The 25,095-nt window shown below is 39.0% G+C and overlaps 1 protein-coding gene across 3 annotated transcripts in view; it reads left to right on the forward strand.

Moving 5' to 3' along the window:
• Positions 1 to 669: 669 nt before the first annotated feature.
• OSBPL1A (oxysterol binding protein like 1A) overlaps positions 670 to 25,095 on the forward strand; it is a 228,127-nt gene continuing 203,701 nt past the window's right edge. For 2 of the 3 annotated variants that reach the window (XM_025429282.3, XM_035718484.2), the window contains exons 1-2: positions 670 to 803; positions 21,058 to 21,180. In XM_025429282.3, the coding sequence (XP_025285067.1) occupies positions 21,060 to 21,180 (121 nt within the window). In that variant the 5' untranslated portion in view covers positions 670 to 803; positions 21,058 to 21,059. Of the gene's footprint in view, positions 804 to 9,607; positions 9,627 to 21,057; positions 21,181 to 25,095 lie in introns of those variants that run through there. The other variant, XM_025429284.3, reaches the window with a different exon arrangement.

The following is a 25,095-nucleotide window of genomic DNA, read 5'->3' on the forward strand; positions in this document are numbered from 1 at the left end:
TGGGGAGGAGGCGATGGAAATTCTCTTAAGTCCTCATCTCTTTCAACATCCTTCACTGGTACCTGTCTTAAAACAATTACCCCTGAATGGCATTTTAAGACCATCTTTTGACAAGGGAAAGAAAGGGTGTGGCTAATTTACACTGCCAATTAGGTCCCTGCGGGTAAAGGCGCAACCAAAGCAGAAAAAAAATACGGGCAGCTGGGTGATGTATTTGTTAATAATAAATTTCCAGAGCATTAGCCCAGGATTTATATTTGCTTCATCTCCCCGCCACAGCTCCTGAGGGTCAGCCCCACTTCTTCCGAGTCGGGGTGTGGTGGGAGGAGCGCGAGGCCTTGCCCCTCCGGGGAGCGGTTGGCAAAGCCTGGAGCCGGCGTCTGTGGTCCAGGCGGCACCGGAGCGCGCGGGGGCGGGGCCTGCGGGGGGCGGGGCCTGCGGGGGGCGGGGCCCTGGAGGCGCCGGGCGTACGCCTCGAGTGCCCCGCGACGGTCACGTGCCGCACGGGCCCGCCACAAATAAGCCGGGCGCGCGCGGGCGGGCGGGCGCGCTCGCGGGGCAGGCGGGGCAGGCGGGGCAGGCGGCGCGGAGGGGCGGAGGGGCGGAGGGGCGGAGGGGCGGAGGGGCGGAGGGGCGGCGCCACCTCGCGGAGCCTCGCTCGGCCGTCTGTCGCTCCGCCCCGTTCCCGGCGCCGGGACCCCGGAGACCGTCCTTCAGCAGGGCCGCAAGCCCTCCGGTGGCGCAGCCGTTTCCTCGTCGTGGTCCCCGCCCCGGGAGCCCCGGGAGCCCGGGTGACCGCGTAGGTCAGTTTCCGTGGCCGGTTCCTCTGCGAGCGGGTCCTCCCCCCTCCTCCTCCTCCGTCCTTGCCCCGGTCTGGTGCGCGGGGGAGACCTGTCGGCCCCTGGTCGGCCCCAGGTCGGGGCGCGGGCGTGCGCGGGCCGGGCCGTTCCCGCGCGTCGCCGAGGCCGGCCCGAGTGGTGCGCGGCGATGCTGGGCTCCCAGCCGCGAGTTGGGCTTCCCGCGGCCGCCGGCCGTCCAGCGCCGCCGCGAAGGGAGTCGTTCAGAGGGGCGAGGTGCTGGCGTTTGTTGCGCTTCCACTCGGGGTGCTGTCTTCGTGCCGGCGCCGCGTGCTCCCTCGGCACTCGGATGCGCCCCCGTCCTAACTTTCCGTCTGCTACGGGGAGGAGACGAGGCTCAGTGGGAGTCACGAGCCGTCCACGTGACCGCTCAGTACCTCGTGGTTAACTCGACAGGCGTGGAAGGGCTCCACAGGGACTCAGAAACCCTAGGGAAGATTGCAGCTGCACCGTGGGAACAGCGATTCACTTGCCCGGCGGCCCTTCCTGATGGGCAGAGGCGTTGAAACCTTTTTTTTTTTTTTTTTTTCTGATTTAGCTAATATTAGGTCTGCGGCGTCAAAGTCGTTGCTCTACGTACACTTAGGCTGTGAAGTTGAACTGTTGCACTGTGATGCTGAGTTCATCAAGACCGCTCGAGTGTACCCAATTTAGCTGTTAGGCTCTTGTGGAGTTGGGGATACAATTAGCTTTAACATCCGTGATGTGTTTTCCCCGAAAGCTTCAGCCTTAGCATTGTAGTTGATGCGTTCTGGATAGAGTTCGGAATATCCTCTCCTCTTTGGTTAGCGTTTGGAATAGGATTTTGTTGACTTGAGGACTAGCCATATTCACGTTCTAACCCCGAGATCAACAAATTGTACGCAGCCAGAATTGGAGGTATAATTTCTGAATCACCCCCCAGTTGAAAAGAAATTTTTTTAAGAGACTTTACTTATTCACTCATGAGAGACACACAGACAGAGAGACAGAAAGAGGGGTGGGGCAGACACGTAGGTAGAAGGAGAAGCAGGCTCCATGCAGGGAGCCCAGTGCGGGACTCGATCCCGGGTCTCCAGGATCACGCGCTGGGCCGAAGGCGGCGCTAAACCCCTGAGCTACCCCCGGGCTGCCCAAAATTTTAAAGATTTCTATGTTAATTACACTATGGTTACAGAATCCACCCTCTTATTCCCTAGTTCATTCAGGAGGAAAATGGAGAAAACTGTCCGTGACAGTTTTAAAATTTATCACCTTTTTTGTTTTTTTCCCCAGACAGCATTGATATTCAAAGCAGGAGTTAACTGCCACAAGTTGAATAGATTTATCTGAAGCAGTTGTTGTAATTCTGTGTAGGCTTTTGCCAAGGTCCCTTTATCAGATGACGCCTGCTAGATATCTCAGCTGAATCTTGTGAGCGGGAATTTATGGTGGGTGGCTAATCCTTGTCTCTGGAGGCCCTCCAGTCTTGGAATTATTCAAGCAGTACTTAAACCTGTAATTCAGAGCAGCTAGGTGTTTCTACAAAAGCATAGATCCTCCACTCTTCCCTTAGGAGAAAGGGAAGTAATTGTTTCGAATCAACAGGAGAATACAGCCAGTTGTTTTTCTTTTGTTTTTTGAGGGATAACATGGTGCCTGTTAAATACATTAAAATTTTTCTTCTCGTGGCTTTATTTTACTTACAGATACATCTGTATACTTCATAATCTTCAAGTTGGAACTCTGTGGCCCTTTCTTACCTCTTCACATTATGAAAGCTGAGCTTTTGTACGTTCTATGTATTCACTGAGAAAAGTAGGAGAAAGAAATCGGCTTAACAAATAACAGTAGAGAATGAGCTAGCAAGTGAATATGAGAATTTTGAAATGGTTAGGAACTGTGTCAGTTCTTTCCAGACAAGTCTGATGGTGATTAGAACTTCATTGATGACTAGTAAATTCCTCCAGTTCCTAGAAAGAGGGCTGGTATAAGCAGCGTAGGAACCTAGTTTGACCAATTTTGCCTGAATTCATTAAGGAAGTGTTAGAAAAGATACTGTCGTGCACTCTGTACAGTTTATATTGATGATCATCATGTCATCTAAGTATCTTACAGGGTGCTCTTGATTCCTTGAAATGTTGGGTTTTCCCTTATCTGACTTATGCCACTATAAGGTGGGCAAATATAGGAATAGTTCTAAAGCTTTTTCATTGAAGTATAATTGACAGTGTTACTAGTTTCAGGTGTACATCAGTTATTGCACAATTCTGTACATTAAGATCTGCTTATCATGATAAATGCAGTTAACATCTGTCACCGTGTGTAATTTTAACACGTTTTATAAGAGGAACTACTAAGTTACTCATTTTGAGTTATTGTATTTATCAGCCAGCAAATAGGAAATTACTGTGTAGTGAAAACAGTCTTTAATTCATTTTCGGATCATGTGACAGTGGAAAGTTGTAACTACATGTTTTTACTTTGTTAAAGCTTTTCTTTAAAGAGAAACTTTGACTATATGGTAGATAACAGGTCAGTATTATTTATACCTAATTTGATTAAGTTGGGAAGATAATTTTCAAATGTGCAATAATCAAGATGGAAAACATTTAAATACTTTTATCTAAAATGTAAGGAATTTTTTTTAATTAAAAGGTAACAAGCTCCTTGTTGAGAATATTTTTACTGTCTAAAATTGGATTTATCAAATGTGTGGACTCCTCAGCCCTTTGCTTTTACAGATCCAAACTGTTAGAAACAGTAGTTAATAGTTCAAATCCAAATCAGGTTTGCATCTAAGAGTTCTTGGTTATTGCAGCACATAAAATGTATAGCAACCTGAGGTTAATTTAAACAATTTAGTAAAGCAGGGCCAACTTATATAGTTTTCTTTTTTTTTTTTCCAACTTATATAGTTTTCAAATTTCTATTAACACTTTTAGCCAAATAGAGGCAAAATACACAGCAAGTAGGATTATTCTTTTATTATGTTCATCGGGCATCCAAGTCCATGTGTGTACATAACAAATATGAATAAGAGAAAATAGAGAAAAGAGAAAACATAAAGTAAATACTTTGTAATAAACATTTTTATATTGACTTCAATGGTTTACAAACTGTAGTGTGACATAATTTTAGCTACTTCTCTATCATTTCTCCTCCAAAAAAGACAATGCTATCTATCAGGGTGCAAACTCTTATTGGAAGGAAGTTGTAAAGTTTCACTGAATTAAAAATTAAGTGAATTTTAATTTAACCTTATATTTTTTTAAAGGTTTTTTTTTTTTTTTTTTTTTTTAAATGAAAGATACAGAGAGGGAGGCAGAGACATATGCCGAGGGAGAAACAATGTGGGACTCTATCCCCCGGCCCCAGGATCACAACCTGAGCTGAAGGCAAACTCTCAACCACTGAGCCACCCAGGTGTCCCCAAAATTTATTTTCTTGACATTGCCATGTTTTTACATAGTTACTTCAATTTTTAAATTTGTTCCTCACATTAAAAGAATACAATAATGGAAGAAAACCCCACACTGTTGAGCAGCTGGCTACTTTGGAAAAACTTTTTTTTTTTTTTAATTTTTATTTTATTTATGATAGTCGCACAGAGAGAGAGAGAGAAGCAGATAGGCAGAGGGAGAAGCAGGCTCCATGCACCGGGAGCCTGACGTGGGATTCGATCCCGGGTCTCCAGGATCGCGCCCTGGGCCAAAGGCAGGCGCCAAACCGCTGCGCCACCCAGGGATCCCAAGCTGGCTACTTTGGAATGCACTGTTTATTAAGTGCGTTAATGTTAGATTTAGATTGTAAATGTTTATCAGTACATTTAATTTTTCTCACTATTCAAATTCCTAGTATACAGTGTGTTTCAAATATTATTGTAATAATACCAAGCATAAAAGCAGTATCTAAGAATTTAAAAATCACAACATGTAGTCATGGTAAGTTTTGAATAATTAGGTTCCTTTTCACTTTGATGGTACAAAAGCTATTTGACAATCATAAGACCCGCATTTCAGAATCTTCCTGACATTTTTTTAATCGTGAAATACACTTGATATAAAATTACTTTTTTTCTTTTACCATGTTTAAATATACTAGTTACTGGCATTGAGTACATTCACATGGTTGTGCAAGTATTACACTATCCATCTCTAAAACTATTTCATCATCCCAAACAGAAACTGTGTACCCATTAAATAGGAACTCCGAATCCCACTTCCAGCTCCTAGTAACCATTATCCTATTTTCTATGTATTTGTCTATGCTGGGTACTTCCTATAAATGGAATCATAATGTTTGTCCTTTTGGGTCTTACTACTTTCACTTACATAATATGTTCAAGGTTTGTCGATGTTGTAGCACGGGTCAGAATTTTCAAAGCTGTGGCATAAACCATTGTATGTATGTACCACACTTTATTTGTCCATGGACACTTGTCACTGGACACTTATATTGCTCCCATCTCTTGGTTGTTGTGCAGAGTGCTGCTATGATTGTGGGTGAGCAATTATCTGTTCGAGTCCCTACTTTAATTCTTTTGGGTATATCGTGTGTCATATGGTAATTCTCTGTTTAATTTTTGAAAAACTGCTATACTTTCCTGAATTGTAGGGTGCCCAGTTAAATGTTATAAGTATGATTAAAGAAAGCCTGGATGTCTATGAATTTTAACTTTTTAAATACTGTTAAGAACTCAAAGGACAAATTGTTTAGTATTTTGAGTTTATGGTACTTAGATGAATTAGCTCTGATTGTTGAACTTTATTCTTTGATTTCTCCAGAAATTTTCTACTTTGATTCTGTAGAAATTAAACTTGAACAGTAAAATAGCAATTCAACTTTAAAATAGACCTCCAACTAAATTTAGCAAGTCAAGATTGTCCTTTAGGCTACAAGTTTTAGGGTCTTTGCCAAGATCTCAGAGTTGTGAGGGCTATGGAACTTATCCCCTGTATTAAATGGGCATTTAGTGGCATGGACTATCAAGTGTAGGGATCAGTTTAATTAATTTACATTGTTTATAAAACAAAATATAAATTTCCTTTCTGCAAAATAATCTAGAAGCCTACCTTCCTCAGAAGACTTCAGAGGAAAGGAAACAAGGCAAAATAGTCTGGAGTCTCCCAGTGTTTTTTTTTTTTTTTTTTTTTTAATTTATGATAGTCACAGAGAGAGAGAGAGAGAGGCAGAGACACAGGCAGAGGGAGAAGCAGGCTCCATGCACCAGGAGCCCGATGTGGGATTCGATCCCAGGTCTCCAGGATCACGCCCTGGGCCAAAGGCAGGCGCCAAACCGCTGTGCCACCCAGGGATCCCCTGGAGTCTCCCAGTTTTTGAAGCTCACCATATGTTTTGTCTAGGTATCTCCTTGAAAATATTCTCTTGTTTATATAAAATCTCAATTAATTTTAAAAAGAGAGCTTAGAATTGAATAAATGTGAAAAGAGCAGTTGAAAACATCCTCAAAATGATGGTGAAAAATACCATTTGATAGGCTGTGGCTTAAATCCATTCTGATCTGGTGCATTCAGGAATTCTTTTTCTTTCTCTTAAACATCAGAGACAAAGCCGTTTTCTGAAGTAAGCTTATGATTCCAAAGAATTTTTTTTAAAAAGCTGTTCAAAATGCGAATTTGGATTCTTTTATTTACTTTTTTTCTAAAGTTAACTATTAATCTTAGGAATTAGTTTATGAATTAGAGACCCATCAAATTAAATAGTAATGTTTAGTAATCCTAGAGTATATTTTTAAAAGTTTTCTTTTTTGGTATGATTTTAATTTCCTGTGACATATAAGGAAAAAAAAAAAAAAACCACCAACTTGAGGTGTCTGGGTGGCTCAGTTGCTTAAGCCTCCAATTCTTAATTTCAGCTCAGTCCTGATCAGGGTTGTGAGATTGAGCCCTCTATCAGTTGGGCTCCCCACTCAGCAAGGAGTCTGTTTGAGATTCTCCATCTTCCTCTGCACAGGTCTCCTGCACTCTTGCATGTGCACATGCTTTCTCTCAAATACATTTTTTTAAAAATTAAATTTTATTATCAGATAAAGGTGTACCACTTGTGACAAAAGCATTTCCTTTAGACCTTTCTATGCTTTGTTCTCAGAGAACTAAATCTATATCCATTCATCTGTCCATCTATTTAACCTTTGATTGCCTGTTGTGTTCTAGGCACCTTGCTAGGTACTAGGAATATAGGAATATAATGGAGAACATAATAGGACCCTTGTCCTATTCAAGTTTACAATGTAAGGGGTTGCACAGAAATGACCACATGAATTTGCCAGACTGAAATATGGCAAATACAGTGAGGGATCTAGTTGAGGTTGGGAATGGAGAGGGCAAGTCAGACCTCCTGAGAGATGTGAATAGTAATTGATTTGTATACTTGCCTTGCAATACTTATTAGTTCCCCTAGTTTAAGGCCTGGTTTTATTAATTAATGAGCCATCAAAGTTCAGGTCAATACCTGGAATGTGGTAAGCCCTCAATTAAGTGTTGATTCATTTCCTGGTGTAACACTAGTGATAGGTTGATAGTGGTCCTGATGGGGGTAGGGAAGCTGCTGCTTCTTGTGGATGTCATGTTAGACACCTTCCTCGCTTGTTGTTTCCTCACTCGTAGTGCTGATGATTACCTGGATGCCTGCCTAAGGCACATGGTTTTATGTAGTAGTGAATATTCTAAAATTCAGGTCTACTCAGTCAGCAGCAGACTTAGTTATTCTCAAATGGAGAAACAAGATGTTAGGAATGGTTTCTTTGTAGCATAGTTGGAAGAAACATAAAGATGATTATACTGGTCAAGTTAGTACTGCTAGCATTTTGGGAAATTTACTCAGTTTTTAAATTATAGGAATTTTTAGAGTTGTGCTATTTTGACTGTGTTAGGGCCACTGAGAAATTATCTTGCTATAAAATGTATTGTTTTCAGCTCCTAACACTTATAAAATGATTTGTACATGGAAATAAGTTTTAAATGTATATGTGATTTAATAAACTTGTTTCTAGGGGGAGGTAGGAGAAAGTGCCCATTTCCTCCCTACCTCTGCCACTCCTTTCTAGGGTAATAGAAGTTTATAAAAGAAATGTAGGGAACATGCATTAGGGATTTATTTTCAAGGATATTAAGTCCTAAGTTTTACAGTCAGGAAACCCTTGGAATTAGCTAGGCCTGCTGATAGACTAATTAGTTTTGATGGATATGGGGTAAAAATTGTTTTGAAAATAAGAGAGTGTCCAAAGTTGCTTTAAGAATGTTTTTTTAGGGCAGCCCTGGTGGCTCAGCCGTTTAGCGCCGTCTTCGGCCCAGGGTGTGATCCTGGAGACCCGGGATCCAGTCCCATGTCCAGCCCCCTGCATGGAGCCTGCTTCTCCCTGTGTCTGTGCCTGTCTCTGTCTTTCGTGATTAAATAAATAAAAATCTAAAAAAAAAAGAATGTTTTTTTAATCAAACAAGCATCTGCATTAAAAACTGTGAGAGTTAGGTGGAGAGCAAGAGTTTTTCCCTTTTTTTCCTGTTTGGGTGAAATTTAACTGACTTTGTTCCCTTAATTTTAAAATAAAACTATTTGAATGTTATGTACCTCTATTATACTCCCCTCCCCTGTCCCCACCCTGTCTTAGAGTTCTCTCCAGTCCTGTTAAGATACCTAAGAATCTGTTTCTCTTTTGAGGAAATTGGTAGCCTTTGGACAGGAGCTCTTCCTGGGCTACCTAGCTCCCCCCCCCCCCCCCCAGCCCCTTAAGCACCATCTGCCCTGCCCCTGGCCTCTCTGCCACGCTTCTTTCTCTTGGGCTTTTCATCCACCTTCTTTTGGCCCCTCTAAGATCTTTTTAATCCCACATCCCTCCTTTCTTCTGTATGTCCAGCTTTTCCTGTATCTGGCTCTGCCCCCACAGCCTATAAACATGCCCAGGTATCTAATATCCTAAAACTGGAGCTATCACTAGCTCTTCAGAATGAAGTTGCTTTAAAGGAGTCTGGTGCCCTCTCTCCTTAATATCTCTCATTTACTTCTCAATGTACCACATGCATTTTTGCCTGCCACGTTCACCATCGTGACCTCTGATTTGCCAAACCAGCCTGTGGTTTCAGGCCTTGTTCCTGCACTTCCTTTTTAGCATTTCACACCCATCTGGCCCCTTTGAAACTCTGCCATCTCTTGGTATCAGTGCTATCACCCTCTTCTGTCCCTTCTCCAACCTTAATCCTTCTCTGCTAGATCAGAGCCCTTTGCCTCCTTCCCTTACATGCTGGTCTTCTCCTGAGGAGGGATCCTACTTGCCCCTATGACTTGAGTGACTGCTGATAACTTGGACCCTTTGAATTCTAGCCAGGAACTGCATACTTCTGCCCAAGCTGCTGCCTGGGCCTCTCCCTCCCTGTTTCCCCCAGGAGTCTCAAGCTCCTCATGACCAACATGGAATCATCACAGCTTCCCTGTGATTCCACAAGACTGTTCCTTTCCTGACATGTGTATGTGTTAGCAACTTTCTTTACCCTGCTGATCTTGGTGAACTTTCATTCCTCAAGTTCTGGCTGAAACATCCTTTTCTCTGGGATTCCTTCTATAACTGATGCAGATGAAGAACTAGTCCTGCCCTTTCTCCTGTATGGCCACTGCCCATTGCACACATTGCTATTCTTGGCACATGTCAGTATGATGATTGGCACATTCTCCCTGTTTCTGAAAGGCAGCGATTGTGCTGTCATTGTTATGCCTGCAGTGCCTATAGCAGCCTGTCTTTGGTAGTATTAACAACTGCTGTGCTGAATATGATACTACAGTGGGCTGTGTAAGTGGGTAAGATTCTTATCATTTTATTTTTTTCATCATGATAAGAGTACTCTTTAATCCCTGTCCCCTACTCCCCCACCACCCCCCTTCTGGTAACCATCAGGTTGTTTTCTGTAGTTAAGAGACTATTTCTTGGTTTGCCTCTCATTTTTTCCCCCTCTTTGCTTGCTTGTTTTGTTACTTAAATTCCATATGTGAGTGAGAACACATGGTATTTCTCTTTCTCTTGACTTATTTTACTTAGCATTATACTTTCTAGCTCTACCATATTATTGCAAATGGCAGGCTTTTATATACATCTTCTTTATCACTGGAACTTGGACTGCTTCCACAGTTTGGCTTTAGTAAATAATGCAGTAAACATAGGGGTGCATGTATCCCTTTGAATCAATCTTTTTGAATCTTGGGGGTAAATACCTGGTAGGGTGATTCCTGGATTGTAGGGTAGTTCTATTTTTAATTAAGGATCATCCGTACGTCCTCCAAATGTACCAGTTTGCATTCCCACCGTAGTGCACGTGGGCTTCCTTTTCTCCACATCCTCACCAACACTCATTTCTTGTGTTGTTGATTTTAGCTGCTCTGGTGTGAGGTGATACCTCATTGTAGTTTTCATTTGGATTTCCCTGAGGATGAGTGGTGTTGTGTCTTTTCATGTTTGTTGGCCATCTGGATGTCTTCTTCGGAAAAATGTCTGTTCATGTCCTCTCATTTTTAATTGAAATATCTTTTTTGGTGTTGTATAAGTTCTTCATTTATAAATTTATTTAATCTCTGCATCCATCATGAGGGTTGAACTCATGACCCTGAGATTAAGAGCTGTATACTCCTCCAACTAAGCCAGCCAGTCACCCCTAAGCTCTTCATGTATTTTGAATACTAACCTTTTATCAGGTATGTCACTTTGCAGATATCTTCTCCCATTCAGTAGGTTGTCTTTAGTTTTGTTGATTGTTTCCTTTGTTCCCAACACCATTTGTTGTCGGAGAGACTTTTTCCCATTGTGTATTCTTGCTTCCTTTGTCAAAGATTAATTGACCACAGAATTGTAGGTTTATATCTGTGCTTTCTATTGTGTTGGTCCATGTGTCTATTTTTGTGCCAGTACCATAATGTTTTGATTATTACAGCTTTGTAGTATATATTGAAATCTAGGATGCAATCCCTCCACTTTTATTCTTTTTCAAAATTTCTTTGGCTACTTTGATCTTTTCTGGTTCCATACACATCTTAGTCTTTGTTCTGTGAAAAATGCTGTTGGTGGTTTGCTAGGGATTGCATTAAATATGTAGATTGCTTTGGGTAGTATGGGAAGTTTAACAATATTTGTTCTCCTAGTCCATGAGCATGGGGTATTTTCCCATTTGTTTTTGTCCTCTTCAATTTCTTTGAGCAGTGTTTTATAGCTTTCAGAATATAGGTCTTTCATCTTCTTGGTTAAGTTCATTCCTAGGTATTTTATTATTTTTGTTGAAATAATACATGGGATTGTTAATTTCACTTTCTGCTATTTCATTATTAGTTTATAGAAATGCAGTGAACTTCTGTATATTGATTTTTGTATCCTGTGACTTTACTGAATTATGTATCAGTTCTGATAGTTTTTTGGTAGAGCCTTTAGGGTTTTCTGTATATAGTGTCACACCATCTGCATATAGTGAAAGTGTTACTTCTTCCTTACCAATTTGGATGCATTTCATTTCTTGCCTCATTGTTGCAGGTAGGACTTCCAGTATTATATTGAATAAAAGTGGGAGGAGTGGATATCCTTGTCTTGATCAGGATCTTAGGAGAAAAGCTCTCAGGTTTTCACCATTGAGTATGATGTTAGCTATGGGTTTTTCATATATGGCCTCTATTTATGTTAAGATGTGTTCCGTCTAAACCTACTTTGCTGAGAATTTTTATGAAGAACGGATGCCATACTTTGTCAAATTATTTTTCTGCATATAGTGAAAGGATAGAAACCATATGATCATTTCCCTTGTTGATGTATCACATTGATTTGTGAATGTTGAACCACCCTTGCATCCCAGGCATAAATCCCACTCGATTATGGTGTATGATTTAACATATTGTTAGATTTGGTTTGCTAATATTTCATTGAGAATTTTTGCATCTATGTTCATCAGAGATAATTGACCTGTAGTTCTCTTTTTTTTGTAGTGTCTTTACCTGGTTTTGGTATTAGGGTAATGCTGGCCTTATGGAATGAATTTGAAAGCTTTCCTTGTTTTACTTTTTGAAATAGTTTGAGAAGAATAGGCATTATTATCTCTTGAAATGTTTGGTAGAATTCATCTGTAAAGCCATCTGGTCCTGGACTTTTTTTTTTTTTTTTTTTGGTAGTTTTTTTGATTACTGATGTAATTTCATTGTTGATAACCTGTTCAGATTTTCTATTTCTTGATTCAGTTTTGGGAGGTTATGTGTTTCTAGGAATTTATCCATTTCTTTCCGATCTTTGGCACTAATTTTTCATAATAATCTCTTACAACCCTTTGTATTTTCTATGGTGTTGATTATTCCTCCTCTTTCATTTCTGTTTTTATATGAGTTCTCTATGAGTCTGGGTAAAGGTTTATCAATTTGTTGATCTTTTAAAAGAACTAGCTCCTGGTTTCACTGACATTTTTGCTGTTATTTTTAATATTCAAATCTCTGTGCAGCTTTATATTTTAGTACACTTTTTGGTTTTGTTTCACAATATAATTTTGTTCTCTAAAGATTAGGTTTTATTTAACTTTTTCTCTGAAATTTTTTTCAAGTTGTTTTTTTCCCCTCTTGGGCTCTGGACTTTTTGATATTTTAGAGGTTTCATTCAGATGTCTTGTCACCCTTAGCTACTGGTTTTTAAGAGTGAGGAACTAGAAAGCTCATTGGAAATTGAGAAAGTAGGGGAGCCTTGTTCACTCCCAACTTTACTGTAAGATTCATCTGATTTAGTTTATTGGGAGCTGCTGGTGTCTTCTTGGAATATGTTATCCCTTAGGTATTGTAACCAGCTTATCTCCACCCCCTGGCTGGAGCCCTGGGTTTTTAGCATTAGGAATGCTGATGAAGGAAGAGGGGTGGGAGTCATAGTGTTCACTGTGCATAGGCTGCTTTTTTTTTTTTTTTTTGGCTGCTACTTTTTAAAATGATCCTTTAACTGTCTTCCATCCTCCCGTCTGTAGAGCATTTCTTCTAGCCTTCCTAGAAGATTCATTTAACTAGTTCCCTATTGATGGACATGGACTTCTTAATACCCTTTTAAGCATTGTAAATAATGCAATCCTTATGAACATGCTTATAAAATAATCTTATGTCAGTATTTCTGTAGGATAGATTCCTCAAAGGAGAGTTGCTCTGGGAAAATAAATGGTATATGTGTATTTAAAAATTTTTTTTGAATTGTGAAATATGTGTAAGATAAAATTTACCATCTTGAAAATGTTTTGTACACTTCAGTGGTGGTAAATACATTAATAATGTGTCCTACCATTACCACTATCCAACTTTAAAATTTTCTTATAAAACTGAAACTCTATACCCAATAAATAATTAGCCATTCTCCTCGTCAAGTCCCTGGCAACCACCATTCCACTTTCCTTCTCTGATTTTGACTGCCTGTGCTCTAAGTACCTCATGGAAGTGGAATTGTACAGTATTTGTCTTTTTGTGACTGGCTTATTTCACTTAAGATCATGTCTTCATAGTTAATCCATATTGTAGCATATTGCAGAAATTTCTCCCCCCGCCCCTTTTTTTTTTAAAGCTTTTATTTATTTATTCATGAGAGACACAGAGAGAGAGAGAGAGAGAGAGAGAGAGAGAGGGCCAGAGACACAGGCAGAGGGAGAAGCAGGCTCCATGCAGGGAGCCTGACATGGGACTCTATCCCGGGGCTCCAGGATCACGTCCTGGGCTGAAGGTGACGCTAAACCACTGGGCCACCGGGGCTGCCCTTCTTCCTTTTTAAACATTGAAAAATATTCCATTGTATGTATATACCATATTGTGATTAACTATTCATCTGCTGGTGGATACTTGTGTTGCTTCCATGTTTTAGATACTGTGAATAATGAAGTACAAATACCGTGAACATTGATGTACAAATACCTCTTTAAGACCTACCTTTCAGTGCCTTTGGGTATATACCCAAAAGTAGAATTGCCAGATCATAGGGTTATTTTATTTTATTTAATTTTTAATTTTTTAAAAGATTTATTTTTTCATGAGAGACACAGAGGGCTGCCCAGGTAATTTTATTTTTAATTGTTTAAGAAATCGCTAATTTGTTTTACACAGTGGCAGTACCATTTTACATTCCTGCCAACAGTGCACAGGATTCTAATTTTTCTGCCTCCTTGACAGTCTTTGTTTTCTGTGATTTTGTTTTTCATTGTACCCTTCTTAATGGATGTGAGGTGGCATCTCGTAGTTTTTTTTTTTTTGTATATTTTTTTTATTGGAGTTCGATTTGCCAACATATAGTATAACACCCATCAAGTGCCCCCTCAGTGCCAGTCATCCAGTCACCCCATCCCCCTGCCCACCTCCCCTTCCACTACCCCTTGTTCATTTTCCAGAGTTAGGAGTCTCTTATGTTCTGTCACCCTCTCATTGTAGTTTTGATTTGGATTTTCCTAATCAGTGATGTGAAACATCTTTTCATGTCCTTATTGGCCATTTGCAGATTTTTTTTAAAAGATTTTATTTATTTGAAAGACAGCACAAGTCGGGGAAGGGAGAGGGAGAAGCAGACTCCCCTCTGAGTGGGGAGTCCAACATAGGGCTCTATTACAGGACCTTGATGATGACTTGAGCTGAAGTCAGACACTTAACCAGCTGACCCACCCAGGTGCACCCTTGCCATTTGCGTATTTTCTTTGGAGAAATGTCTATTCGAGTACTTTATTTTTGAATTGTGTTTTGAGTTTTAGAAATTCTGTGTATTTTGGATATTAATCCCTTATCAGATGTGATTTGGAAATATTTTTCTCATTTTGTGACTTGCCTTTTAACTCTGATAGTGTCTTTTGATGCACTGAATTTTAAAATTTTCATGGTGTCCACTTCATCTATTTTCTATTTTTCTTGTTACCCATGCCCTTGTTGTTCTGTCCAAGAAATCATTACCAAAATCGCTGTTATGAAGCTTTTGCCCTATGTTTTCTTTTTATTGTTTTATATCTTATATTTAGATCTTTGATCCAATTTGAGTTAGTTTTTGAATATGACATTAGGTAAAGGCTCAACCGAATTCTTTCCCACATGTATTTTCAGTTTCCCCAGCACCATTTGTTGATAAGACTGTACTTTTCTCATTGAATCATTTTGGCACTCTTCTTAAAAAAAAAAAAAATCATTTAACCATATTTCTGGCTTCCCTATTCTACTCCATTGTTCAAAATGTCTATCTTTATCCCAGTACCACAGTATTTGATTATGGTAGCTTTATTACATGTTTTGAAATGAGGAAATAGGAGTTATCCAGCACTGCTCTCCTTCTCCAAAATTGTTTTGGCTATTTAGAGTTACTTGAAATTTCACATGAATTTTAGGATGGGTTTTTCAGTTTCTGCAAAAAACATTACTAGGATTTTGTTAGGCATTGATTGAATGTCTAGATTTCTTTGCATAGGATTGATATTTTAATAAGTTTTCCAATTCATAAATATGGGATGTGTTTCCATTTATAAAGATTTTTTAAAAAGTTTATTCATGAGAGAGACAGAGGGAGGGAGAGGCAGAGACATAGGCAGAGGGAGAAGCAGGTTCTATGCGGGGAGCCCCATGTGGGACTGGATCTTGGGACTTTGGCATCATGCCCTGAGCTGAAGGCAGATGCTCAACTGCTGAGCCAACCCAGGTGTCCCTGTGTTTCTGTTTATGTATGTCTTTCATTTTTCTCAGCAATATTTTGTTGTGTTTACTGAAGTATTTGATTTTTTTTTTTTGGTGAATTCTTAGGTATTTCATTCTTTTTTGATATTATAAATCAAATTATTTTTGTAATTTCCTTTTCAGATTATTTATTGGTGTATAGAAATGCAACTGATTTTGTATCCTGAGAATCTTGTATCTTCACACTTTCCTAAATTTATTTCTAAGAGCTGTTTTTATTATGGGGTTTTCTGTAATTATCCTCAGCAAACAGATCATTTTACTACTTTTCCAATTTGGATGCTTTTTATTTCTTGTCTAAATTATCTGACTAGAATGCCCAGTATTATGTTGACTAAAACTGGTGAAAGTGGGCATCATTTCCTTGTTCTGATTTTAGAGGAAATTCTTTCACCTTTGAGTATGATGTTTGCTGTGGGTTTTTCATATATGGCTTTTATTATGTTAAAATAGATTTTTATTTCTAGTTCTTTGAGTTGTTTTTTTTAAAATCATGAAAGGTGTTGAATTTTGTCAAATGTGTTTTCTGCATCAATTGAGGGGATTATGTGTTTGTTTTTTTTTTCTTCTTTTTTTTTTTTTTTTTTTTATAAGATTTTTTTTTTAATTTTTATTTATTTATGATAGTCACAGAGAGACAGAGAGAGAGAGGCAGAGACATAGGCAGAGGGAGAGGGAGAAGCAGGCTCCATGCACCGGGAGCCTGATGTGGGATTCGATCCCGGTTCTCCAGGATCGCGCCCTGGGCCAAAGGCAGGCGCCAAACCGCTGCGCCACCCAGGGATCCCCTGTTTTTTTTTTCTTCTTATTCTGTTAATGCAGTGTATTACATTGATCAGAGTTCATATGTTGAACAATCCTTGCATTTCAGGGATAAATCCCACTTAGTCGTGGTGTATATTCCTTTTAATATTGCTGTGGAATTCAGTTTGCTAGCATTTCACTGAGAATTTTTCCATCAGTGTTCATAAGGGATAGCAGTCTGTAGTTTTCTTGTAGTGTTTTTGTCTCCCTTTGGTATTAGTGTAATGGTGGCTTCTTGGATAAATTACAAAGTGTTTTTTACTCTTGAAGTTTTTGGAAAAATTTGAATAAGATTAGTATCATGCTCCAGTGAAGCAGTCAAGTTCAGGGAGATCTTCTTTGAGAAATTTTTGATTACTGATTCAGTCTTTTTACTGGTTATGTATCTATTCAGGTTTTCCATTTCTTCATGATTTGGTTTTGGTAGGTTTTGTGTTTCTAGGAATATGTCCATTTCATCTAGGTTATTCAGTTTGTTGGTGTATAATTATTCACAGTACTCTTATGCTTTTTATTTCTGTAGGATTGGCAATAATGTCCCAATTATTTCTGATTTTAGTAATTTGATTTTTCTCTTTTTTTCTTTAGTCCAGCTAAAGGTTTGTCAATTTTGTTGATGATTCTGAAGAGCCAACTTTTGGTTTCATTAATTCCCCCCCTTTCTATTCTCTATTTTGTTGCTTTCTGTTCTAATCTTTATTTCTAATATCTTTGGGTCTAATTTTTTTTTTCTAGTTTCTTAATTTGCAAAGTTAAGTGGTTGTTTTGAGGTCTTGTTTTTCAACGTAAGCATTTTTGGCTATACGTTTCCCCTCTTAGTTGTGTCCCATGCGTTGGTACATTGTATTTTCATTTTCCTTCACATCTAAATATTGTCTAGTTTCCTTTGTGATTTATTTTTTAATCTGTTGGCATTAAAATATGTTTAGTTTCCACCATGTTGTGAATTGTCCACTTTCCTTCAGTAATTCCCAACATCATCTCTGTTGAGACTTAATCTCTAGCATAACATATGGTCTATTCTGGAAAATGTTTCATACTCACTTGAGAGAAATGTATATGCTGTTGTCAGAATGTTTTGTATATTTCTGCTTGATCTAGTTGGTTTATTGTGTTAGGTCCTCTGTTTCCTTCTGTCTTTATTTTTTTTTCCTTCTGTCTTTAAAGATATTTAAGTTCTGTCAGCTTTTGTTTCTTATATTTTGATCTGTCATTGGGTGTTTGCAATTGATTGCTTATTGCTGTAGTAAATCTTCTATTAAAATATTTTTTTGTCCCTTGTACCTTTGATTTTGAATTTATTGTATCTGACATTAGTATAGTCACTCCTCTCTTGATTACTGTTTGCAAGGATTATCTTTTTCCATCCTTTAACATTCAATCGATTTCTGTCTTTGGATCTAAAGTGAATCTCCTGTAGACAGCATATGATTGGATCATGTGTTTTTATCCATTCTGCCCATGTCTCTCTTGATTGGAGAGTTTAATCCATTTACATTTAAAATAATTACTGATAAGGAGGAACTTCTGTCGTTTTGCTATTTTCTGTTGCCTTATAGCTTTTTTTGTCCCTCATTTACTACATTATTACCTTTTGTATTTAGCTGATTCATTTTGTACTGAATTATTTAAATTATTTTCTTTAAATTTGAGAGTTATTTGGGGGGGTGATCATGGGGATTACATTTAATGTTCTAAAGTTATAGCACTAATTTGAATGTATATTAGCTTAACTTAAAACACATACAAAAACCTTGCTCCTTTATGCTGTTCCCACCCCTTTTGGTTACTGATGTTACAAAAATACATTTTTATACACCGTATTCCCAAAACATAAACTAATGCATTAGTCTCTTAAATTACATAGAAAACAAGATTTGGAGTTATAAACTAAAATTCTAATAATACTAGCTTTTGAAACAGCATTTTTTCTTTGTGCTACTCATAAGTCATGTAGAAAATAAAAAGTACAGCTATAAAGCATTATTATAATAACACTAGTTGGGGGAATCCCTGGGTGGCTCAGTGGTTTAGCACCTGCCTTCGGCCCAGGGTGTGATGCTGGAATCCCAGGATCGAGTCCTGTATCGGGCTTCCTGCATGGAGGCTGCTTCTCCCTCTGCCTGTATCTCTGCCTCTCTCTGTGTCTCTCATGATAAATAAATAAAAATAAAATCTTTAAAAAAAATAACACTAGTTGTTATTTGAACATGTATTTACCTTTATCAAGATGTTTATTTCTTTATGTGGCTATGGGTTACTGTCTAGTGTGCTTTTATTTTACTTTGCAGGATTCTATTGAGCATTACTTGAAAGGCAGGTCTAGTGGTAATGAAGTCCCCCACCTTTTTGTTTTTCTGGGAAGGTCTTAATTTTCCTCTCACTTTTGAAAAGTAGTTTTTTTGTTAAATATTGATTCATGGCTGACAGTTTTCTTTTTGTACTTTGAATATATTTGCTGACTGCCCTCTGTCCTCCAAAACTTCTGATGAGAAATCTGCTGTCATCTTACCCTTGTATGTGATGATTCAGCTTCTCTCATGCTGCTGTCAAGATTGTCTCTCTTGAAAATTAGATTATATAGTGTATATCTCTTTGAGTTCCCCTTACTTGGAATTCATTGACTTTCTCAGATGTTTGTGTTCATGTCTTTTATCAAATTTGGGAAGCATTTAGCTATTATTTCTCCAAGTATTCTACCCCTTGTTCTCCCTGTACTGGGACTTTCATGATACATGTAGATGTGTGTGTTGGTGTCCTACAGGTCCCTTAAGCCCTGTTCAGATCTCAGTCTTTTTTTCTTTCTGTTTGTTTCTCAGACTCCGTGGTCTACATTGCCCTATCTTTCAAGGTCACTGAGTTTTCTGCCTGCTAAAATCTGCCTTTGAATCCCTCAAGTGAATTTTTCATTTGTTATTATACTTTTCAGGTCAAGAATTTCTTTGTTTCCTAAGTCGATTTTCTCTTTGTGTTTTCCTCTCATTTATACATTTTCTTGACTCTCTCCATCTCCTTAGATCTTCATATGTCTTTTTGACATCTGTGTCTAGTATATTTGCCATCAAATCTTCTTCAGGGACAGTTTCTATTGATGAGTTTTTCCCTTTGAATGGGCCCTACTTTCCCGTTTCTTTGTATGCCTTGTAACTTTCTTCATTGTTGAAAATTGGACTTTGAATCTAATAATGTAGTAACCCTTGATAGCAAATTCTCCTCTATCCCCGAGGTTTTCTAATTTGTCATTGTGGTTTGAGATTGTTGTGGGCTGTTTTCTGTGCTGAGGATTAGGTTAGCCCGAACTGTAAATTCAAGGTCTTCTCATGTCTTTTCTGAGCCTTTCGGTGATCATGAGGAGTCATGTTCTAATTCACTTCATACATGCAGTTGTTTTTTGATGTGCTGGTCTTTAGTGTCTGGCTTTTAAAAGAGTAGAAACAAAAATGAAGGGATAAACAAGAGTGCTGGCCCTTTAAGTCCCCTGCAAGCTTAGCCCACTGGAGGGGATTGCAGCAGTGAGAGATGGTGCAACAGCAGTGACTGCTGGCTTCTGTCTGCATCTCTGTGATCAGAAGTAGCAGTGATCTGAGCCCAGATCTCCAATATTTGGAGTGCAGGGGTCTTTGTGTTCACTCTGGCTCTTACAGGCTGTTTCAGGAACACACGTAAAGAGAGATGGATAGCTGCTGGCTTGCTAAGAGTTGACACTGGCATAAATTAACTACAGTTTACCTTCTAATCTTGGCGGTGGTAACCCTTGAGAAGATCCTAGGGTTCCAGAATAGTTGCGTTGGGCATATTCTGCCAGTTGCAGCTATTGTCTAGGTAGGGGAACAGGTTCCTGTGTTTCATACTCTGCCAGCTTAGTAGAATCCTCCCCAGGTGTATGCATATTTTGAAATGTACTCGATACTGACAAATTGGAGCCTCTCCCCCTGTGACATAGGAAAGATTGTATGGATTTATATTCATATTAGCAGTTTATTGCAGTGCATATTTTCTGTCCAGGACAGCATTGGGCATGTTTAACCTTTTTTTTTTTTTTTTTTAAATTGAGGTATTGTTGACATGTAATGTCACATTAGTTTCAGATATATAATCTTTTTACTTCTGCTAATGTTGTAGTCAGAAAAAATTGATTTGCATTTATTAGAAGGAAATTTATATTCTGTGACTTGTGCTTGATATCATTATGACAAATGCTTTAAATTGGTTACAGTCCTCTATATTTGGTTTGAGGCTTGGAAAAATAGGAGAGAAAACAAAGGAATTGTAAATATGGCCACTCCTAGATCTTTACCTGTAATTTAGTTTTTTTTTTCCCCCCCCAGGATATTTTGCACAGTTTTTGAATGTGTTAATTTATATTTCAGCCTTATGATATCTTTATAGTAATGACCATGTTTTAACTTTGTCTAGTTATTGTAATAACTATTTACAAAAAATCATGTATCTATAAAGGATTCTGTCATACAGTGTTAACAACAGTTCATGAGGTTATTTTGCAGATGAAGAAACTGAGGATTTTGAGAGATTAAGAAATTTGCCCAAACGTCTAGTACATTTTTTCAGTAATAATAAAAAGGGGAAAGGAATCTTAAGGTCACGTTCTGGCCTTGCAGCTGATTTGTTTAGTCATTTCATTAGCTGCAAAATGAAGATGATTTTTTTCCCTTTCTGTATTAGCAAATAGTGTCTAAATGCTAATTATGTTAATAGATAATAGCAATATTATTTTTAAACCTAGAAATGAACACTGAAGCAGAACAGCAGCTTCTCCATCATGCCAGAAACGGCAACGCTGAAGAAGTTAGACAGTTATTAGAAACTATGGAAAGGAATGAAGTAATTGCTGACATTAATTGCAAAGGTAAGCTTTGAGTGGATTTTTTAGCTTTCTTTGTGAGTATGCATGGTTCTGTCATTTATTTAGCACAATATTTTGATCTTGCTAGAAATACCCATCTCTGTCTAGAAAGAATCTTCATAAGAGTCAGTAAAAGGTCTCCCTAAATCAGGGAAATTGAAATCTAGTCTTAACATTTAGTGTCTGTGACAATTTTAGCAGCTACGAGAGTGATCCTGAGCCTACAAGATGCATGCTATGATAGGATATGGTAGTTAAAGCAGCAGGTTTGAATGTTGACTATACGCCCAGGGTCCTGTGAAGTACCTTATAGGTGGTGGTAGGTAGTATCTCTGACCTCACTGAGATTAGTGTTGTAGATTAATAGATCAGACTAGTCTATACTATACAGTATATACCAGAATATGGAATTCCAGTGTGTCATGAAATCCCATGGGCGAAGTATGAAACTGGAACTAGAAGAATTTGCTTCTTGGAGGAAATAATTCTAAGGTGATCTATGAAGAGTGTATAGGGCTTAATCAAGTGAAAATAGAAAAATGTTCAAAGGAGATACAGCATGTGTCAAAGTCCAAGGTGAGAGGCAGCCTAGGTGGCAAGGGCCTGGAGGCAGGAGGGGTTGAGGGATAAGGTTGGGTAGGTAAGTAGCAGCTAAATATTAACGCACTCTGTGTAGCAGGTTGTACATATTACACTCATGTGTGCAGAGAAATAGAATTTATCTTCTAAAATGGCTCTGATATTTCAACATGCACGTTTTCCTTCTTGGAGTATGGAGAACTAAATGTTAGTCCTCAAGCTCAATTGCTTTTTGATAAACGATTGGTCTTCCAGAGCCTCTCAACTCTTCTTGCCCCATCTCCCCTTAGGTGGCATTTAAATGTAAAGATGAGCCTTGTGTGTATCTATAGCCTTTGGTTCCTCAGTGACCCTTTTCTTCCTAGTGCTCTTTAAGTATATGTAGCTGAACTTGGGGACAAAGTCAAACTGGTGTCTCTGTTTGTCATACAAGTGGTGCTTCTTGGCTGTTACTTTGTGGCCACTTTGCAGGTGGGGGCTAGTGGCTGCTAGGCAATCTTTTCCTATCACCCGGATGCCACTTGCCTGTTCTTGGTGTTCCTACAGTTTATCTCCCTCTCTGGGCTCATGGCACCATGTCTCTGCATTTATGTCTCTCTCTCTCTCTCTCCCCCAGGCCTCTGTCCCAGATGCATATTTTATTCTGCTGTGTCACATTTTTCTCCTATCCTAAAGCGACAAACCTTCTGGCTTACCCACAGTGGGGAAGGAGTATTATCTTTGCAGCAGGGAGGAAATGATAATCTGAGTTTTCCAGAAAGCATGAGTTGGTTTTTGGTATGCTAAAGGAATTCTAAAAATCCTCTTGGTCCTTCAACAAAGACCAGTTCTTTTGGTTTTTTAAATTATTTATTTATTTATGATAGTCACACAAAGAGAGAGAGAGGCAGAGACATAGGCAGAGGGAGAAGCAGGCTCCATGCACCGGGAGCCTGATGTGGGATTTGATCCCGGGTCTCCAGGATCGTGCCCTGGGCCAAAGGCAGGCACCAAACCGCTGCGCCACCCAGGGATCCCAGCAAAGACCAGTTCTTAATCTTTATCTGGGGATGCTATTTTGAAGGCTAAAATTATTCCCGGCATTTGAAAATCCTAATAACCCTTTATTATCTACCCTTCCCACCCTCACCTGTGGTTATTTTGGGTTAACTGGTGGGAATCACCTTCTTGGAAATGTAAAATTGAAACAAATGTGAATGCTTTTTCAGAATTTTATTGTTATACCTGGCAGTCAGACTTTGTCTTAGGGCAGTTTAAAGGATTTACATAAAGGAATGACACCAGATGATGTGCAGTTCACCAGAAGAAGTGAATAGGGAAAGGTGGGACTGGATGTGAGCAGTGTTTCCTCATGAGGATCACCTGTGCCAGGCATTTCTAGGATTTCTTTTCTACTGATTTGTTTTTCCAAACCCTGAGAAATTGAGAAAATGGTGAAATGTACTATAATTCCTTAAAAATTAAAGCTTAACAATCAACATAGAGACATTATTTGTTGGAAGGAATTACTGCTGTCAAGTTGAAAGTAAGAGAAGGAAGCACTGACCTGCAGTTGAAGGTAAAGGCCAGTATTTGTAGGATCAGGGTACAAAGAAGGATCTAATCTGTTTTGCAGGTAGTTGTTGCTATAAGTGTGTGTTCTTGGTCCTGTTTTTTTGCAAATATTAATGTTTAGTTTTGTGCCTTTTCTTCCTTTTTTGACCTTGGGTTTCCCGTTGAGGCACCTGCCATCTTGGGCTTGTCTGGTTTGATCCAGCTTCTATGGAGTACTGCCAGGACAGGACTCTGACTTTCCTGGTTGCTGGCCTACCAATATCCTGTTAGAATTACCTACTTGCTCTGATAATTTTTTTTTTTTTTTAAGATTTTATTTATTTATTCATGAGAGACACACAGAGAGAGGCAGAGACACAGGCAGAGGGAGAGGCAGGCTCCATGCAGGGAGCAGCCTGACTGGGACTTGATACCGGGTCCCCAGGATCACACCCTGGGCCGAAGGTGGCGCTAAACCGCTGAGCCACTGGGGCTGCCCTCTCTGATAATCTGCTAAGAAATACGTTTTGGAAGCAAAATTGTAACCCAGGTCCAAAAGTGCAATAGCACATGGCTCTGGGGGTCCCAAACAGACCAGGTTCAAGCACTCACCACTGACAAAATCCAAAGATGGAGAGGTGAGTGGTGGTGAAACAAGCAGGGAATTTATTTCAATGAGGCCAACACCAGAAGACAGTGGGCTAGTGTTTTCAAAGTGCTGAAAGCACTTCTAGATTTATATAAGGAAAATGTAGAACAAAGGTTGGTGAGTAGGTACAGCTGGGCAATAAAGAGTAAAGGGCAGTTGAATCATTGTCTTGGGATCCATCATGTGTTGTCAATATTAGGACAGTCCCTCTTTTTGAGGGGCTAGCTTGGTTCCCATTACAGGATGCTTTGCCTGCCAGGTCTTTTGCCTGAGTTAAAAAGTACAGACTGAGGTCAAAATAGAGGTAGTTAAGGCTACAACAGTGTCTTCTTTCGAAATAAGAACTTATGCTGGCCGTGTCTACATATGATTCTGTGGTGGTGTCCTGTCACCTTGTTGGAAATTCTCGATGTGAAGCTACTTAAATGTTATCCATAATATCTGCTGGTGTTTCCCAGTGTTACAACATTCTTTGTAGGGTACAGTTCTTTGTAAATATTCCTCAATTTGACATTTCTTATTTGTTGAACAAAATTTTTGGATATCCATGGTAAGTAGTAAAGAGTATAAAGAATGAAGTATTTTAACATAGGATTTTGGGAATTCCCATTTCTTGGTCCAGAATCTTACTTGGAAATCCTAGATGTGAGGAGACCAGTTCAGAATCTGATACAGTAACTTAGAGGAGACCATCATGGGTTAGCTGGGAGTAGAAGCAATGGGAATGGCAACAAGTAGGTATAATAAGCAGTTAGGAAGTAGAATCAATAGGACTAACTGAATGTGGGGGTTAAAAAGGAGAGAAGTGGCAAGAGTTTTGCTTATTTTTGACTTGAGAACGAAGGGAATAATGGCAGTTTGTTGAGGGGAAAAAAAAAGGGGGAGAAGAACTAGCTTTAGTGAGTATGTACAGTTGACCCTTGAACAACACAGGGTGAAGAAGCACCAACTTTTCTGCAGAGTAAAAAAAAAAAAAAAAAAAAAAAATCCGCATATAACTTTTGACTCCCCCAAAACGTAACTGTTAATAGCCTACTGTTGACTAGAAGCTTTACTGATAATAATCAATGAACATATATTGTATGTTATATATGTTATATATTGTATCCTTATAATAAAGTAAGCTAGAGAAAAGAAAATGTTAAGAAAATCCTAAG

This window comes from Canis lupus, chromosome 7 (genome assembly GCF_003254725.2).
Source record: "Canis lupus dingo isolate Sandy chromosome 7, ASM325472v2, whole genome shotgun sequence".
NCBI lineage: Eukaryota > Metazoa > Chordata > Mammalia > Carnivora > Canidae > Canis > Canis lupus.